The following is a 17981-nucleotide window of genomic DNA, read 5'->3' as shown; positions in this document are numbered from 1 at the left end:
TAAAGTTTATAGATAAACTAAGATCTATAATTTTTTAATCCCTCTTTTTCAAATTTTAGTTTATACTTTGAATGTCTTGATTAATTTGATGACTCAAATATTTTTAATCTGATCCTCTAAATTGATAAATATTTTAAAATACATCTCCTAATTAATAAATTAAATAATAAAGAATACATTTTAAATGAGTTAATAAATAAATAAATAAATTACCAACTACAACGATATTTGATCCTCCATATTTTTTGAATAGCAATAAAAAGCTGTATTATAGTTCATTAATATCTTAAAATTCATCAAAAATAATTATTTTATATGCGCCAAAGATTTACATTTTATCATCCTTACTTAAATTTTAGTAATCCATGGTCACTAGCTCAAATTATTTTTCAACTAAGGTAATATCTACCTCTTCTTTAAAATTATCTTTTTGTTAAGGATTTTATAAATTTTTGATTGATTCATAAGATTTAGTTATCAATTTATCAAAGTTTTTGATTTCTATCTCATCAGCTAATTCTTCACCAAATAAATCGACTGCTCTTTTATGTATATCATTTATTGCTTAGATGTTAAACGTAGTAATGCAAATTTGCTTATAATTAATTCCACTCAATCTAGCCTATTTTACAAATTAAAGAATACATTCAGTTTTTCCTGATCCAGCGCAAGCATTGACTTTGATATCTACATTTTTTGGAGATAAAATAAACTTCTTTTAATCGTCAGTAAAATGATCTAAATCACTTTTCAATTACTACTGCATACTTTACTTTTTTTCAGTGAAAGCTTTTAGATTTATTTTTTATTTAAATTCATTATGATTTTGGTATAAACTTCACCTAAATTATTTAATTATAAATATCACCTTTTTATGAGATAAAAGTGTTTAAAAGTGTTTTAATTTTTTATCTCTAAAAATTATCTATTTTCAAACCCTTTTATTTTTGATATTTCAAATAAAAGTATTTTTTTAAAAGAGCTCATTTTTTAAACTAATTAAAAAAAATTCTTCTATTCTAATTCATGAATTTTAAACTAAAAAATTATAATAATTAAAGAAGTTTCTATAAAAAAATATTATTAAGTGTTTTTTATGTAGAGCTTTTATTTGGTTATTTTAATAAGTAAACTTAAATATTTAGAAATATTTCTATGTAGTAATGATTGTACTACTTATTATTTTTTGATTATATAATTTAGTACATTTTAGCAAAATTTTAAGACTAAAATATAACTAAGCTTTTGTAAATAAATAAAGAAATTATAATTAAAATTCGATTATTTTAATTTTAATATTCCAGCAATTTATTATTATTTTAAGATCATATTTTTATGATTAGATTAAATTTTTACTTATTACAAGAAATAGATATTTATCAAAAGATATTTTAACAAAATATTAAGTTCTAGAAATTAAATTATGGTTTTTAAATATTTGTATTATTTTTAGTAAATTTCATATCTTTTTAAATAAGAAATCTCAAACAAATAATAAAATAGAGTAATAAGAAAAATAAGCGCCTTTCCACAATCAACATAAAAAGAAACAAAGAACTTAAATTAAACAATTAAAGTAATGACAAAAAAATCTTTGTATTTATTCTTTTTTAAGTATAAAAATAAGTGTTTAAAAAAGTGGTGAGGTGAGGGGTTTCGAAATTTCAAAAAATATTGGTGAATTTTTGACTCATTCATTCATCAGTAAAAGCCAAAGATTTTTAAAAAATTTAGTATCTAAAGAATAAATACTATTTAGAATATTAATAATAAATTCATATTTTATAAAATTATTTTTTAAATATGCTGATTTACTTTTAAAGACTATAATCATTTTTTTCCCTCCATCTATCTATCTATCTATCTATCTATCTATCTATCTATCTATCTATCCTAAGCTCAAAATTACCAATTTTGATGAGAATTAATTATATCCAAAAATATACAATTTATTTGAAGATAATTTAAGAAAAATGTACAAAATTGGATCAATACACAGTCTCACATAAATACAAATTTAATTTTTATGCAGTATGAAGTTTAGTTTTAAAAAACAAAAATCATAATTTAAAAATGCTAATTTTTAGTAGAAAAATAGTTTATATAATCAAATGCTCGATATTGAATGTTTTTAAAATATAATTTGAGTCAGTTTGATAAATTTAAAAAAATAAAATTCCCTCTAAATATATTTTATAAGTATGATGAAAAGAATATATAATTTAAAAATAAGAAAATAATAGATTTAATTATAAAAGTTAAATTTATTATTTTAAATCAATTCCAACATAGGCTTTTGAGGTTTAGTATTTGTAAGAAAATATTTTTGTTTAGAACATATTTTAAGATAAAATAATAAAATTTAACTATATTCTATAATTTTAAACATATTGAATTATCAAATATAGAGTAAAAATTATTTTATCATTTTATTTTGATTTGTAGATTTTTTAATGGTTAAGCTAATAACATATAAAATATTGGTTAATTGAGAAACATTTAACAAACAAATAAAATGCTAAAAGATGGTTACAAATATAAATAAAAAATGTTATAATGTACTTTTAAATATAAATCTTTACTCAGAAAAATAGTATGATACAAATAATCATTGAGATGTAAGCTACGCTTATAAGTAATGAGTTACTAGTTTTTCCAGCATTTGCAACATTTAATCTAAATGCTTAGTAATGCTCATTAATTTAAGGCAAGAAAGTTAAATCATAAGTGAGCTATCCATTAATTTATTTTGTTTAGCAGGAGGAAATCAAATTACTGATAATTGGTCTAGGAGTAGAATATTATATGCTATAACTTGTATCAATAGTTAAAGATTTAGTATATGGTAATAGAGTTACGCTTTTTACAGGGTCATTAGATTCGACTGCAGTTAATTAAAGAGAAGTGATTTATTAATATTTGACTATATAGTTAATGTAACATCTGATGTGAAGCAATTATCACAATCTTCGACTATAACAGTTTTTAATACTTTGCTGTTCAACTGATCAATAGTAAAATTGCAATTCTTATCATCAGCACTTGTTAAGTTTAATAAATAAGCAGTAAAGGCAATCAAAAATTAGAATTTCATTATTTTTTTTGGTCTTTAGTATTTGGTTGATTGAATTTAATTATTATTGATTATTTGTTTATTTTCTTTATTTTTTTATAGCTTTTTCTTACTAATTATATGAAATTTCTTATCAAACAGATAATTAAATTTGATTTTTTTTGTATCAAAAATTTAAAAGATATTGATTTAAGAAAATTACTCATCAATAAATAGATAGTTGATCAGATTTTTTATCAAAAAATATATTTAATTTTCCTTATGCCTTCAGAAATTAAAAAGCTGGTTTTTACTTTAAATTTTAAAATAAAATTGAAGGAAAAATATGTAATATAGCAGTATCCTTTAATTATCTTCCTATCTCTAGTAAATCAGATTAGATTTAGTTCAAATATATTTAATAATTAATATCTATGTTAAAATATAATTATTTATTTTATCTAACTTTTTTTTATTTTTAATTTTTAAATTAAAATGCTTAAAAATATCAAATCATAGTAGTATTAATTAAATTAAAATAAGTAAATTCATTAATTAGCATACTAATAAAAGTATAAAGTTCAAATTGATAATTTTTAGAAGGGCGGGCTAAGATTTTTTTATATTGATGATAAACTATCTCTTTTAATAAAATTATAAAAGGTGAATAAAATTTTTAATTTTATTGAAATTAAATTTAACACCTTCACAACCACAATAATTAATAACAATAGAAATAATCAAATTAAATTTTAAGTATATTTTAATCAATCATACTTTTATATTTCAATTATTTTTAAATATTAAAAATTTACAACAAATATAAATAAAAGATATTTTAATTTAATTTTCAACTTAAATTATTTTCTATTCTTCTTTACTCAGAAAAATAGCAATATACAAATAATCATTGAGATAGAAGCTACACTTTTAAGCAATAAGCTGCTAGTATATCCATTATTTAATGTAAATATTTAGTAATAATGGTCATTTACTTTTGGCATGAAAGTTAAATCAAAAGCAATTTTTCCGTTAATTTATTTTGTCTAGCAGGAGGTAATCAAATTTTCTGTAGAAAAACCATTAGGAAGAGGATAGTATATACTAAAACTAGTATTAAGAATTAAAGTTTCTGAAAATGGTTATAGAGTTAAGATTTATAAAGGGCTGCTAGATTCGACGGCAGTCAATTTTAGAGAAGTGATTTATTTACTATTTGACTATATAGTTAATGTAACATCTGATGTAAAGCAATTATCACAATCTTAGGTTTTAAAAGTTTTTAATACTTTGTTGTTCAACTGATCAATAGTAAAATTGCAATTATTGTCAGCAGCACTTGTTAAGATAAGCAGATAAGCAGTGAAGGTAATTAAAAATGAGAGTTTCATTATTTTTTAATTTTGGTTTAATTACTATTTGATTATTTATTTATTTTAATATATATTTTATTATTCTTACTAACTTTATTAAATTTTGATCAAAAAAAAAAAAAATTAAATTTGATCTTTCTTGTTTCTGAAATTAAAGCAGTTAAAATAGATGTAAATGAAAATTATTCATCAGCAAATAGACGATCAGATTTTTTAATTTATTTCTTTTACTATATGTCTTTTAAATATATAAAACTGGCTTTTACTCTAAATATTGCTGATCAAGGTATCTAATATGATGAACTAGATAGCATTATATTTTAATATTTGGATTATGCTTAATTTAAAATAAAAAAAAGAAATTAAAATATTTTGAAAAAGTATTATTCAATAAAATTCATAAATTGAATATAATATATAATATATTGTATAAAAAATGTTCAAATACATACAATATTCAGTATTTTTTGCTATTCTCGGATAATTATTTCTGCATGAAGAATACTAAAAATTCAATTTTAACATGAAAAGCTATTAGAATTTCACTGACATATGTATCCACTGGATTAGTCACTTAAAATTTAATTTTAATTTTTAAACTTCTTATATTAAGAAAAGTTTTCTTTTTTAATATTAAGTAAATTTTGTTTTAAATATTTTATTATTTAAAATCAATCAATTATTTTGTTTTGAGTGAGATGAATTAATTACCATAAAGGGTTTTTACTAACAATAAACAAACACAATTTAAATATAAAAAAATTTAAATAGTTTTTTAATAATTTGCTTCTAATTTTATGATTATCAAAATAGCAAATATAAGCTAAGGATAAATAATACAAAGCTTATTTTTGTTGATGAGCTATTACTACCAGTTCCGCTAGTTCCGCTTGTTCCACTAGTTCCGCTTGTTCCACTAGCGCTAGTCCCACTAGTTACGTTGCTTAGTTCAAAATATTGAGTATTTTCATTTAATATAGCTTTAAACACCAAATCTTAAACAACAAATCCATTAACTATTTGGGTTTTGCATTAAGCGATAAAGTTGAAAGAAGAAATCATTCCTTTAGTATATGATTCTACCATAAAGCTTTGGTTTAAAGTCAAAGATTTGGTGGTTGGTAACAAATCAAGAGATGTGACTGTACTCAAATTAGAGGTAGCTGTTAAAGTTAGAGAGGTGATTTACTAATTGTTAGATTAAATAGTCAACTTAACATCAGAAGTGAAACATTAATCACATTTTTTTTAGTTTATGAGCTTTAATACTTAATTATTAAGCTAACTAATAGAAAAAGTACAGATATCAGCACTGACTAAAATGAGTAATTAAATAGTGATAAAGATTATTTGTTTAAAATTCATTTTTTTTTTTACCTTTTTAAAGTTTTACTTGTTAATAAATTATAATTTGTTTAGTAAAGTTATCATCGTTTTAAACTTAATATCAAATATTTCTATTAGAAATTTTTTAATTTAGATAAGAAATTTTTTTATTGAAAAGAAATAATTATGAAATTAAATTTGATTGAGTCAAAGCTAAAAAACATTACATTCACTAAAACACTAAAACTCTAAAACATATAATTTATGTTTTATAATTTATTATAACTTAAAAATGATTTGTTATACTTATATTAACGTTTATAGTTGTAAAGCTTAAGAGTAAAATGGTTAAACCAAAAAATAATTTATAGAAATAAAATTTTTAGGTTTAAATTATGGAGAAGATAAAATTAAATGGTTTTTTAAATATTCTTTTATAAGCTATTAGATAAATTCTTTTTCTAATTAAAATTAGGGTTTGGTGATTTTTCTGATTAAAATTAGATAAGGTTTCATTAAGATCAATTTTTTCTAATCAAAATCATGTTGGCTTATGTTATGTCTTACAATATAAAGTAACCTACTATAATAGTTAAAAGTTTTATATTTCAGCAAAAAATATAAATAGATACTTTAATCTATCATAATTTATGCTTTTAAGTTATAATTTAAACTTGAGTTAAAAAAAATTAATCAATATTATTTTTTTGTTTTATTTCAGAATTATAATATTAAGATAAAATAAAATTTCTCTGATCATACTTTCTTATAAGAAATGCCCACAAGATAGATTAAAGAGAAGTACTTTTAGTCTGATAAAAAAAAGATCGAGTTATATTTTTAGCTTTTTCTTATTATTAGATTGCTTGTTTTTTTATTATAGTTAAAGTGAAATATTTTACTATTTTAATAATATTTGAATAGTTTATATTTTATTATCGAATTATTCAATTTTTATACTTAAATTATGTAAAAATATGATATAATTTTGGAAAAGCTAGACTTAATGTTTTATTCAAAATAAATTTTATGGATCTCTTTCTAAATAAATTATTTTTCTAATTAAAATTTGAGTATGGTGTAAAATTTTTCTGATTAAAATTAGATAAGGAATAATTAAGATTAATTTTTTCTAATCAAAATCATTCAAAATATGTTGGCTTATGTTATATCTTACAATATAAAATAGTCTACTATAGTATTTAAAAGTATTATATTACAGCAAAAAATATAAATAGATATTTTAATCTATAATAATTTATGCTTTTAAGTTATAATTTAAGTTTAAGTTAAAAAAAATAAATTAATATAATTTTTTTGTTTTATTTCAAAATAAAAATATTAAAATAAAATAAAATTTTTCTGATTATACTTTCTTATTATAAATAATGACCATAAAAAAAATTAAAGAGTACCGTAGGTACTCATGAATAAGGAAAATTTTTGAATAATGATGAATTTAAAATAAGGATAAAAAAGGATAAAAAATTTTTAAAAAGATTTTTTTTTTAGATAATCCTTATTCATGCTTACCCACGGTAGTACTTTTAGGATGATAAAATATGGATCGAGTTATATTTATTAATTTTTTCTTATTATTAGAATGTTTATTTTTTTATATAAGTTAAAGTGAAATATTTTACTATTTTTATAATATTTTAATAGTTTAGTAAAGATTTATTCAATTTTCATACTTAAATTATCTAAAAATATGATATAATTTTGTGAAAGCTAGACTGAATATTTTATTCAATTGAATAAATTTTATGGATCTAAAAGTTTATAGTGTAGAAGATAAAATAATTTTTGTCGCAGTATAAATCAGCGTATTAGCACTTTTCTTACACACACCTTTTTAAAAATAATTTTTATAATATATACATTCAATTATCCACTTATATATTGCTAATCCAGGTATTAAAATATGAAGAACTGGATAGCATTATATTTTAATATCTAAATTATGTTTAATTTAAAATGAAAAAAAAATTAAAATATTTATGAAAAAGTATGTAAAAAATATCACTATTAAATAAAATTCATAAATTGAATATAATATATAAATATATACTATAAAAAGTGTTCAAATACAATATTCAATATTTTTTGAAATTTTTGGGCTTTTTTATTAAGGGGATTAAAAAGCTAAAAAATATTATTGTAGAAATTGTATTAATTTATCAAATTCTAATATCATCATAAGTAGCAAGAATTAAATTTCTTAGTATTAGTTGATAGTAAAATTTATATTTGAATATTTATTAGATAGATAGATAGATACCATTTTCATTTCCTGAAATAAAATTTCTTTTTGTTATAAAAAGTATTATTTTAGATATTTAATGAATATTATATGATATTCAACCTAACTAAAAGTAAATTATTAAATATAACTCGCATACTGCATTTTTAAATACATAAAATTTAAAGCAAACAAATATTTTATAAGCAATCATATTTTGTATATTTCAATTATTTTTAAATACTAAAAGTTGATTAAAAATTTAAATAAAAGATATAATAATTTACTTTTTAAACATAAATTATTTTCTTTTATACTTTACTCAGAAAAATAGCACTATACAAATAATCATTGAGATATAAGCTACACTTTTAACTAATAAGCTGCTAGTAATTCCATTATTTAATGTAAATATTTAGAATTAGCCATTTACTTTAGGTTAGAAAGTTAAATCATAGTAGAGTTTTCCTGAAATTAATTTTGTGTTACAGGAGATAATCAAATTACTGAAAGAAAAACCTCCAGGAGTAGGATAGTCTATGCTAAAATTAGTATTAATAGTTAAAGATTTAGTAGCAGGTTATAGAGTTACACTTTATACAGGGCTGCTAGATTCGACGGCTGTCAATTTTAGAGAAGTGATTTATTAACTATTTGACTATATAGTTAACGTAACATCTGATGTGAAGCAATTATTACAATCTTTGACTAGAACAGTTTTTAATACTTTGTTATTCAACTGATCAATAGTAAAAGTGCAATTCTCATCAGTAGCACTAGTTAAGATTAGCAAATAAGCAGTAAAGGTAATTAAAAATTAAACTTTCATTTTTTTCTAATCAATAGTGTTTTTTTTTTTTTGAATTTAATTATTATTTGATTATTTATTTTTTTTATTTATTTTTTATAGATTTTATTTTTCTTACAAATTTTATGAAATCCTGATCAAAATAAATTAAATTTGGTCTTTTCTAGTATTCAAAATTAAAGATATTAAAATTAATATTTAAGAAAATGATTCATCAATCAATAAATTGATGATCAGATTTTGTATCTAAAAACATATTTAATTTTCTATATGCCTATCTATAGAAAATAAAATCTAGTTTTTACTCTAAATATTTCAAAATAATATTTAAGCAAAAATATGTAAAACAACAATATACTTTATTTCTCTTACTATCATTATTCAATCAAATTAATTTTCAAAAATATTTAATAATGAATACTTTTGTCTAACTACAATTATTTATTTTATTCTAACTTTTTTATTTATTTTTTATAGCTTTTATTTTTCTTACAAATTTTATGAAATCCTGATCAAAAAAAAATTAAATTTGGACTTTTCTAGTTTTCAAAATTAAAGATATTAAAATTAATATTTAAGAAAGTGATTCATCAATCAATAAATTGATTCAGATTTTGTATCTAAAAACATATTTAATTTTCTCTATGCCTGTCTATAGAAAATAAAAATCTAGTTTTTACTCTAAATATTTCATTTAAGCAAAAATATGTAAAACAGCAATATAATTTATTTCTCTTGTTTTTATTATTCAATCAAATTAATTTTCAAAAATATTTAATAATGAATACTTTTGTCTAACTACAATTATTTATTTTATTCTAACTTTTTTATTAGTTTTTTATTCTTATTATTAACTTAAAAATTTATTAGATAATTATAATAATTCATCATATGCATCTTTAATATTTTACTTTCTTATTTTTCGATCTACATATTATCCATCTTCTTTTTTAAAAAAAATAATTTATAATATATTGGTCACTTCATTATAATTATTAATCTAACTAATTAAAATTTTTTCTTAATTATAAATTTCTGTTTGCTTTATTTATTAATAATTATTATGTTTTTTCTTTTTATCCTTTAACATTTCTCCATTTTAATTATTATGTGATTGATATCTTTAAATTTTTGATAATTTTACTTATATATTATTTATTTTATTATTATTTCTTATTTAATACAATATTTTTTTATATGTTATTAATAACTTGACATATATTTATATAAATTGAAGAAAAATATATTTTTATTATTTGTCTGTAATGAATATAAATATTTAAGATAAATAAATTTTCTCATTTTTTTATTCTAACTTTTTTATTTTTGTTTATTTATCATAGAGTAAAATGCCATTTTGATTTACAATAAGCGAAATTTAAATTTAAGGTTTTGATCTCTAATTTAGTAAGATATAATTTATTTATTTGTTTTATTATAGTAAACTCAAATTAATTTATTCTTCGTTATATTTAACATTATTATTCTATCAATTTTATTTCTTAAAAAACAAACTTTTAAATACTAAAAAAAATGTGAGAAATTAAAATAGATAAAAATATTTATTTATATTTAATACATTTAATATTTTTTTGTAATTTTTGAAAATTTAATTATTGATTCCATTATCAGTTTTTGAAGGAAACTTTCTTTTTTTAATCATAAAAAATATTTTATTAAATATTCTATGAAATTTATCTGAACCTAGACTAACTAGAAGTACATTATAAAAAATTTACAAATTAGGTAATACTAATTCTTAAATTATAATTCATATATTTTTAAAAACATAAAAATAAAATTTTGAAACTAGTATTTTTTAAGAAATCATATTTTTCATTTTTCAATTATTTTTAAATACTAAAACCTGACTAAAAATATAAAAAATATAAAAATTTATTTTAAAATTATTTTCTATTCTAATTGGTTCAGAAAAATAGCACAAAACAAATAATCATTGAGATAGAAGCTACGCTTTTAAGTAATAAGCCACTAGTATATCCATTATTTAATGTAAAATTTTAGTAATGGTCATTTATATCAGCTGAGAAAGTTAATTCAAAAGAAACAATTTATCCGTTAGTTTATTTTGTTTTGCAGGAGGTAATAAAATTACTTTAAGAATAACCTATAGGAAGAGGATAGTATATGCTAAAACTAGTATTAAGAATTAAAGATTTACCAGCAGGTTATAGAGTTACACTTTATACAGGGCTGCTAGATTCGACGGCTGTCAATTTTAGAGAAGTGATTTATTAACTATTTGACTATATAGTTAATGTAACATCTGATGTAAAGCAATTAGTACAATCTTTGACTGGAACAGTTTTTAATACTTTATTATTCAATTGATCAACAGTAAAATTGCAATTCTGATCATCAGCACTAGTTAAGATTAGTAAATAAGCAATAAAGGTAATTAAAACTTAGATTTTCATTTTTTTTGATCTTTAGTATTTGTTTTTTTGAATTTAATTATTATTTGTTTCATTATTTATTTATTTTCTTTATTTTTTAAGCTTTTATTTTTTTCTATTTCTATTTATCAAATTTCTAATCAAAGAAAAATTAATTTTGTCTATTTGTAGTATCCAAGTTTCAAATTAATTTTATTTAGATTTTATTAAATTGAAATTTGGATACTACAAAAAACCAAAATTAATTTTTCTTATAAAATGATTAGAAAAATAAAAGAAGCAAATATATAATATATAAATAAAGAAAATAAATAAATACTTTACTAATCACATAAGGATAACTAATTTTGGATAAACCTATCATCTTTCAATTAAAAATGTTTATTTTATTTAGATTTTATTTATTTTCTTTATTTATATATTTACTTCTTTTATTTTTCTGATTATTTTATGAAATTTCTGATAACAGAAAAATTAATTTTGGTTTTGTGGTATCCAAGATTACAATAATTAAAATCTATATAAAATTACTATTCTCAAAATTTAATGAAATTTATTATAAAAAAAATTTAGTTTAATTTTTTGTAGTATCCAATCTTCAAATTAGAAAATCTAAATAAAAGAAAAATTTTTAATTGAAAGATGATACATTTTTATCAAAAATTAGTTATCTTTATGTGATTAGTAAAAAATTGATTTGTGCTCTAAATATTTCTAAATAATAATTAAGGAAAAAAATGAACATTAGTAGTAGTTTTTAATTCTTTTGCTATCGCTTGTCAATCAAGAAAATTTATATGAAGTTCAAATATACTAAATAATTAATTTCTATGCCAAAATTTTATTATTTAGATTTGATTTTATTCTAACCCAATATTAATTTTTTTACTTTTATATTAGAATTAATTTTTTTAAGGTGTTTTAAGTATCAAATCGAAGAGAAGTATTAATTAAATTAAAATAAATAAATGAGCATACTCATAAAAGTATGAATTTCAAATAAGAATTTGTAAAAGTCTCGTAATTTCTTATCTTGATGATAAATTATTGCTTGTAATATAATTAATGAGTGACAATATAAAAATTTGATAGTGAAACCTTTTTAAATAGTTTAGAAAGTTAGGTGGAGCTATACATTTTTATCAGGTTTTTGTTGTAAAATTTGTACAAAAGTCATAGGTGCTATATCTTTTGGAGGTAATTGATGTTATAAATATACAGATTTAGCTAAAAAACTTAATTTATTTTTACTCAATTTAATATATGATCTCTTTAAAAAAAAGAGTCTGAGACAGGATAGAGCATTTTAAATACTTTTAGATTCAATTTTTTTTTACTTCATTAAAAAACCTTGATTTTGATTCTAATTGGATGAGTGGACTTTCATTCAAAATTAATGAAAAATTAAAGTCCTTAAAGAATAGCTCATTTTCAAAGTTTGGACTTCAAAAATAAATAACTAAATTAGATTTTGGAGAGGTTTATTTATTTTATAAAAAGTTTCTTATAATAGATAAATATTACTTAAAAGGAGAGTGTTATAAAGATATTTTGAAAGATGTGATGGAAAGTCTATAAAAATAATTGAAAAAATAAACACAAACAATCTATTTACAAAAAATAAAAAACAAATAATTAAATTATTTTCAAATTAAATTTACTTTTTTCTGTAAATAAAATTAATATAATATTAAACAAAAACTATTAAAAAGAAATTCAAATTTTATCTTTTTATTTTACTAAATTTTTTGAATTTCAATCTCACCAAAAAATTAAAGATGAATTATTAATTGATTAAATAAATAAAAAAAATTATTTAGAGGGACAATTAATTTTAATAAAGATAAAATAAAATAAATTTAATGAAATTATTCAATAAATGACTCAAATTTGTTAAAAGAAAATTGTTATCAAATATAAAATAATGGGATTTACACCATTTATTATATGTACTACAATTTATCTATATATTCTTTAATAATTTTTATTATTTCAGTAAAAAATGTTTATTTTGTTTATTTCACTCACTTCAGAAAGAAGATTTGTTGATTTGAGTGCAAACAGTAACGGCAGCAGTAACGCTGGTGTAGATTTCCTTAACGTCCTTGGCAACCTTAATAATATTAATGTTGGTAGCATCAACATAGATATTCTTAAGAGATTCAACTGCCTTGGCAACATCAGAAATACATTCGACGGTGGTAATAACCTTGCTGTCAGAGGGAATTTCGGGAATCTTAATGTCGATACCACATTCGTCACAGAAGGGTTAGAGATCCTTCAATAAACCTTAGATGGATAAGAGCTTTCCGAGGATATCAACAGAATCATTACTTAATTCTTTGTAGACCTTCAAGGAATCCTTAGCAACATTGACGAGATTCTTAGCGCACTTGATGTTCAAGTTAATGGCAGCTTAGAGAGTAGGTTAGTTGTTCTTATGTACCTTGCATTCATCAGAAACAGCCTTGACGTGAGCAATAGCAGATTGGATGGTACCAATAATGGAAAGATAGTCCTTATCTTCTAATTGTTTTTGGAGGGTCTTGAAGTCATCAATGATATTTGAACCATCAACAATGCAACCATTAAGGTCATTGAAGTCAATATCGGGAATATGTAAGTCAGCCTTAATATCACAGGCATTTAAGAAGGGTTAGAGTTCCTTAATAACGTTGAAGGCATTAACAACAATTTCGTTGACAGGGGAGTGATCCTTAGTCATAGAAACAAAGTTCTTAACATCCTTGAAAACCTTAGTGGCAGTTGAGAGGCATTGTAAGATATCCATTCTGAGGGCATTCTTGGTGGGCTTGCATTCGCTAGAAATAGACTTAAGAGTAGTAACAGCGGTAGCGATTTAGGTCAAGACTTCTTCGAATTTCTTTTCTTAGATGGCATCCTTAATAGCCTTGATGGTGTTAACTAATCCTTAGGTGTCAACAACGCAACCGTTAAGATCGGGGAAAGTAATAACGGGGATGTGTAAGTTGGCCTTAATACCACAGTCATCAACTAAGGGTTATAAAGATTCAATGATGTTGTAAGATAAAACGACGATTTCGTTAACTGGAGCCTTGTTCTTGGAGTCTTAGATGAGGGTTTCGACGTTCTTGTAAAGAGCTTAAGCGTCCTTTAAACAAGTAACAACATCGATCTTCAAGAGGTTCTTGGTGGGCTTGCATTCAGCAGCGATAGACTTAAGAGTAGTAACAGCGGTAGCAACTTAAGTGAAGATTTCTTCGAATTTCTTTTCTTAGATGGCATCCTTAATAGCCTTAATGGTGTTAACTAATCCTTCAGTGTCAACAACGCAACCGTTAAGATCGGGGAAAGTAATAACGGGGATGTGTAAGTTGGCCTTAATACCACAACCATCAACTAAGGGTTATAAAGATTCAATAATGTTGTAAGATAAAACGACGATTTCGTTAATGGGAGCCTTGTTCTTGGAGTCTTAGATGAGAGTTTCAACGTTCTTGTAGAGGGTTTAAGCTTCCTTCAAACAAGTAACAACATCGATTTTCAAGAGATTCTTGGTGGGCTTGCATTCCTTAGAGATTTATTAGAAATAAGCAACTGAAGCAGAGACGTGATCGAAAATCTTGGCGAAATCCTTATTCTTGATATCATCTCTAATTTCCTTAATGGAGTTAACTAAACCTTAAGTATCAACAACGCAACCATTGAGATCAGGGAAAGTGATAGCGGGAATGTGTAAGTTAGCCTTAATACCACATTCATCAACCAAAGGTTATAAGGATTCAATGATGTTGTAAGATAAGACAACGATTTCATTAATGGGAGCCTTGTTTTTGCTATCGTTAATAAGGGTTTCAATATTTAAGTAGAGATCCTTAGACTTGTTAATGCAGGTTAAAATGTTGTTGCTGTCAGAAAGGAGGTTCTTGGCAGGTTTGCAAATAACAGCAATAGATTAGAGGTTTTGAACAACAGCAGCAGCATCATCGAAAACCTTGGTATAGTTCTTTTCACTGAAATCATCCTTAATGCTCTTAATACCAGAAATCAAAGATTGAGTGTCGACAACGCAACCATTGAGGTCAGGGAAAGTGATAACGGGGATATGTAAATCGAAGTTAATACCACAAGTGTTAACAAGGGGCTATAAGGATTCAACGATGGTGTAAGCACCAACAACAATTTGGGGAACATCCTTAGCCTTAGAGTTATCAACTAAGGTGGTGATGTTTTCATAGAGAGCCTTAGCACCGTTAAGACAACCAATAATATCAGTAGAAGCTGATTGTAACTTGGGTTGGTTATCGCAAGCAGAGATGATAACCTTAAGAGCCTTAATAGCATCAGTAGCATCGTGAACAACGTTCCAGATCTTCTTGTTGGAGATGTCGTCAGCGAGTTGCTTAATAGTTTGGACTAAACTATCAGTGTTGGCAGCACAGTTTTCTAAGTCAGCGGGGTTGATTTCAGGAATATCAATAGGTAAGTTCAAGTCACAGTCCTTAGCTAAGGGGGCGAGTTCACCTAAGACCTTGTAGGCACCGATAACAATATCCTTGGTATTCTTGGTCTTGGAAGCATCAACGAAAGCCTTCAAGTCAGAAGCAACAGAGAGACCGTCAGCGAGACAGGCAAAGATATCAGCAGACTTGAGTTAGATCTTCTTGGGGCATTCAGCAATATCAGCAGAGATAGCGGTGTAGACACCCTTGGTGGCATTGAAAAGTTGAGCGAATTATCTGTTCTTCAAGATAGTGAAGGTGTTTTCAACAGCTTGGACAGTTTGGCTGAGGTCCTTAACGCAGGTTCTCAATTCATCAACATTCTTGACTTAGGGGAGGGTGAAGTTAGTGAGTTTTTGGATTCCACAGTCTTAGTTAAGACCAACGAGGTCTTCATAAACCTTTTCAGCTTCATCGAAAAGTTAAACCATGGTCATGTTGGTGTTGTTCTTGTAGTCGCTAACGAATTACTTAGCATCCTTCAAGGTGACTTAAGCATCTTCAATGCACTTGAAGATGTTAGCATCGAAACCATTGTTGGCAAGTAAAGTGGCAGATTACTTTTCAACGATCTTGCAATCAACCTTAGCTTGCTTGAAAGCCTTGAAAGCTTCAATAATCTTGGGTAAGACATTGATGATGTTGTCAGCTAAATCCTTAACATCATTGGAGGTCTTGAGTTCGATGGCGATGTTGGCAATAGTTTCAATATCAGCTTTAGTTAATTTAATAAAAATACATTTAATAAAGCTCGAAGAAGATGAAGAAGAAGAAAATAATTGATTGATGTTCGTTCTTGGTAAATTCTTTTATTATCGAAAATGATATTTTTGTTTTTAAGATTTTTATTATCTCTTTGTATGAATTTTATTCTCAAAAAAATACAGATTATCAAAAGTCAGGTTTGTTTTCAATATAAATCTTTTCTCCTTACATATAAAAATCGCGATAAAGATAAATCAATCTGCCTAATATTTATTTATGTTTGATGGATTTGAGTAATCATCAGATTTGATTAATTAATAATTTTGTCTTATAATAATATTGAGAATGGTAAATAGTAAAAGCAAAGCCATAAATTAGTTCTAATAATTAATTAATTTTTGTTAGCTCAGAAGAAACCTTATCGCAAAAGAAATATATGTGTTTATAAAACCTGATTATAATCTAGCAAATCAAATTATTAAATCCCTTGTCATTATTTTTTCCCTTATAAGGCAAGAAAGAGCATTCATTGCACAAAATCCAACAAAAAAGATAAGTTTTCGAAGAATACAAGAAAGTCAACCAAAAACAACATTTTTTGAATAAAAATATTTTGATAAATAAACTTACTGAAACATTAGGTGGCATTAGCAGGCTTGAATCCATCAACCTTATCGAGTAAGGGGAAATCTAAGCCACATCCGTTGATTAAGGGATTGACAGCTTCGAAAGTGTCATAAGCGCTACCAAGCAAGTTGGCAACTTAGAGGGGTTGGGCGTGGACGGAGGCAGTGAATATCTTAACTTGGTGGGTGAAAGCAGCAGCCTAAGTGAAACATGTTTCAGGATCAACCTTGGCCATGCTACTTCCGACGATGCAGAGCATAAGCACAGCAATTAAAGCTTTATTCATTTTACAGCTTTTTGTTTATTTATTTTTTTATTTGACTTTTTTTGTTAATTTTAATGATTATGAATTTGACAGAAAGTCTGAAATTTAAACTAGAGAGAAAGACTGCTAAATGTCTGGAAAACCTAAAAGTTGTTTGTCTATCTTGATTAAGTTATTAAAAGATTTACTTTGTAAAAGCAATTAAAATTAATTAATTTGTCTTGCACTTAATTTAATTGATATTCTTCCCTCAATACCTAAATTTACTTCTTAGAAGGTTTTATTTATTTAATTAATATGTGTTTGACATTGCATGCATTCTTGATCAATCAAATTAAATATCATCATTTATTAAAAATAGTGATTAATAAATTTGATTTGCTAATTTAATTTACCAATTTATTGACTCTTTTCCCCACTAGCTTCTTTTTTTATTTTTTACCCTCCAGTTTCTACCTCTCAATTAATCTCAAATTAATTAAGATTCATTGAATTTTTATTAATTTTTTGCATAATCACTTATTTTTATTTACTCTCTAAACTAAGGACTTATGCCATACAGTATCTATATATCTATCTATGGACCCCACCCTCTATTACACAACAAGTAAACAGATTAAATAAATTTGCTATAAATAAATAAAAATTTATCCATCAAATTAATATAAGTGCGAGTACAAAA

General features: G+C 23.3%; 8 protein-coding genes across 8 annotated transcripts in view; 1 reads left to right on the top strand and 7 right to left on the bottom strand. All coding sequences in view use genetic code 6, as the record gives it.

Annotated features, from left to right (window-relative positions):
* TTHERM_00673500 (UvrD/REP helicase family protein) overlaps positions 1-766 on the bottom strand; it is a gene marked incomplete at both ends in the record, with an annotated part of 3370 nt that extends 2604 nt beyond the window's left edge. The window contains 2 exons of the mRNA XM_001015020.3: positions 1-147; positions 214-766. The exon at positions 1-147 is cut by the window's left edge and continues 105 nt beyond it. Of these exons, the coding sequence (XP_001015020.3) occupies positions 1-147; positions 214-766 (700 nt within the window). The remainder of the gene's footprint in view (positions 148-213) is intronic.
* A 1816-nt stretch (positions 767-2582) lies between these two features.
* TTHERM_000673499 (transmembrane protein, putative) lies at positions 2583-3094 on the bottom strand (the record flags this gene model as incomplete). Its single annotated transcript, XM_012797432.1, has 2 exons — positions 2583-2808; positions 2859-3094. 2 exons carry the CDS (start codon positions 3092-3094, stop codon positions 2583-2585), a joined length of 462 nt encoding a protein of 153 aa, XP_012652886.1.
* Positions 3095-3933: 839 nt separating this feature from the next.
* TTHERM_00673490 (hypothetical protein) lies at positions 3934-4443 on the bottom strand (the record flags this gene model as incomplete). Its single annotated transcript, XM_001015019.1, has 1 exon — positions 3934-4443. The coding sequence occupies one exon, from the start codon at positions 4441-4443 to the stop codon at positions 3934-3936; it is 510 nt and encodes a 169-aa protein (XP_001015019.1).
* Positions 4444-5111: 668 nt separating this feature from the next.
* TTHERM_00673480 (transmembrane protein, putative) lies at positions 5112-5948 on the bottom strand. Its single transcript, XM_001015018.2, has one exon. The coding sequence runs from the start codon at positions 5854-5856 to the stop codon at positions 5230-5232; it is 627 nt and encodes a 208-aa protein (XP_001015018.2). The 5' UTR covers positions 5857-5948; the 3' UTR covers positions 5112-5229.
* Positions 5949-8315: 2367 nt separating this feature from the next.
* On the bottom strand, positions 8316-8822 carry TTHERM_00673470 (transmembrane protein, putative; the record flags this gene model as incomplete). Its single annotated transcript, XM_001015017.1, has 1 exon — positions 8316-8822. The coding sequence occupies one exon, from the start codon at positions 8820-8822 to the stop codon at positions 8316-8318; it is 507 nt and encodes a 168-aa protein (XP_001015017.1).
* Positions 8823-10729: 1907 nt separating this feature from the next.
* On the bottom strand, positions 10730-11239 carry TTHERM_00673460 (hypothetical protein; the record flags this gene model as incomplete). The annotated part of the gene is made up of 1 exon (XM_001015016.1): positions 10730-11239. One exon carries the CDS (start codon positions 11237-11239, stop codon positions 10730-10732), a length of 510 nt encoding a protein of 169 aa, XP_001015016.1.
* Positions 11240-12589: 1350 nt separating this feature from the next.
* On the top strand, positions 12590-12773 carry TTHERM_00673450 (hypothetical protein; the record flags this gene model as incomplete). Its single annotated transcript, XM_001015015.1, has 2 exons — positions 12590-12697; positions 12732-12773. The coding sequence occupies 2 exons, from the start codon at positions 12590-12592 to the stop codon at positions 12771-12773; spliced, it is 150 nt and encodes a 49-aa protein (XP_001015015.1).
* A 318-nt stretch (positions 12774-13091) lies between these two features.
* Positions 13092-17981, bottom strand: TTHERM_00673440 (hypothetical protein). Its single transcript, XM_001015014.2, has 2 exons — positions 17038-17981; positions 13092-16417 (listed from the first exon to the last, which is right to left on the bottom strand). Exons 1-2 carry the CDS (start codon positions 17645-17647, stop codon positions 13248-13250), a joined length of 3780 nt encoding a protein of 1259 aa, XP_001015014.2. The 5' UTR covers positions 17648-17981; the 3' UTR covers positions 13092-13247.

The sequence above is a fragment of the Tetrahymena thermophila genome (genome assembly GCF_000189635.1).
Source record: "Tetrahymena thermophila SB210 genomic scaffold scf_8254658, whole genome shotgun sequence".
NCBI lineage: Eukaryota > Ciliophora > Oligohymenophorea > Hymenostomatida > Tetrahymenidae > Tetrahymena > Tetrahymena thermophila.
The sequence above is the reverse complement of the archived record's forward strand: the minus strand, read 5'-3'. Positions and strand labels throughout refer to the sequence as shown.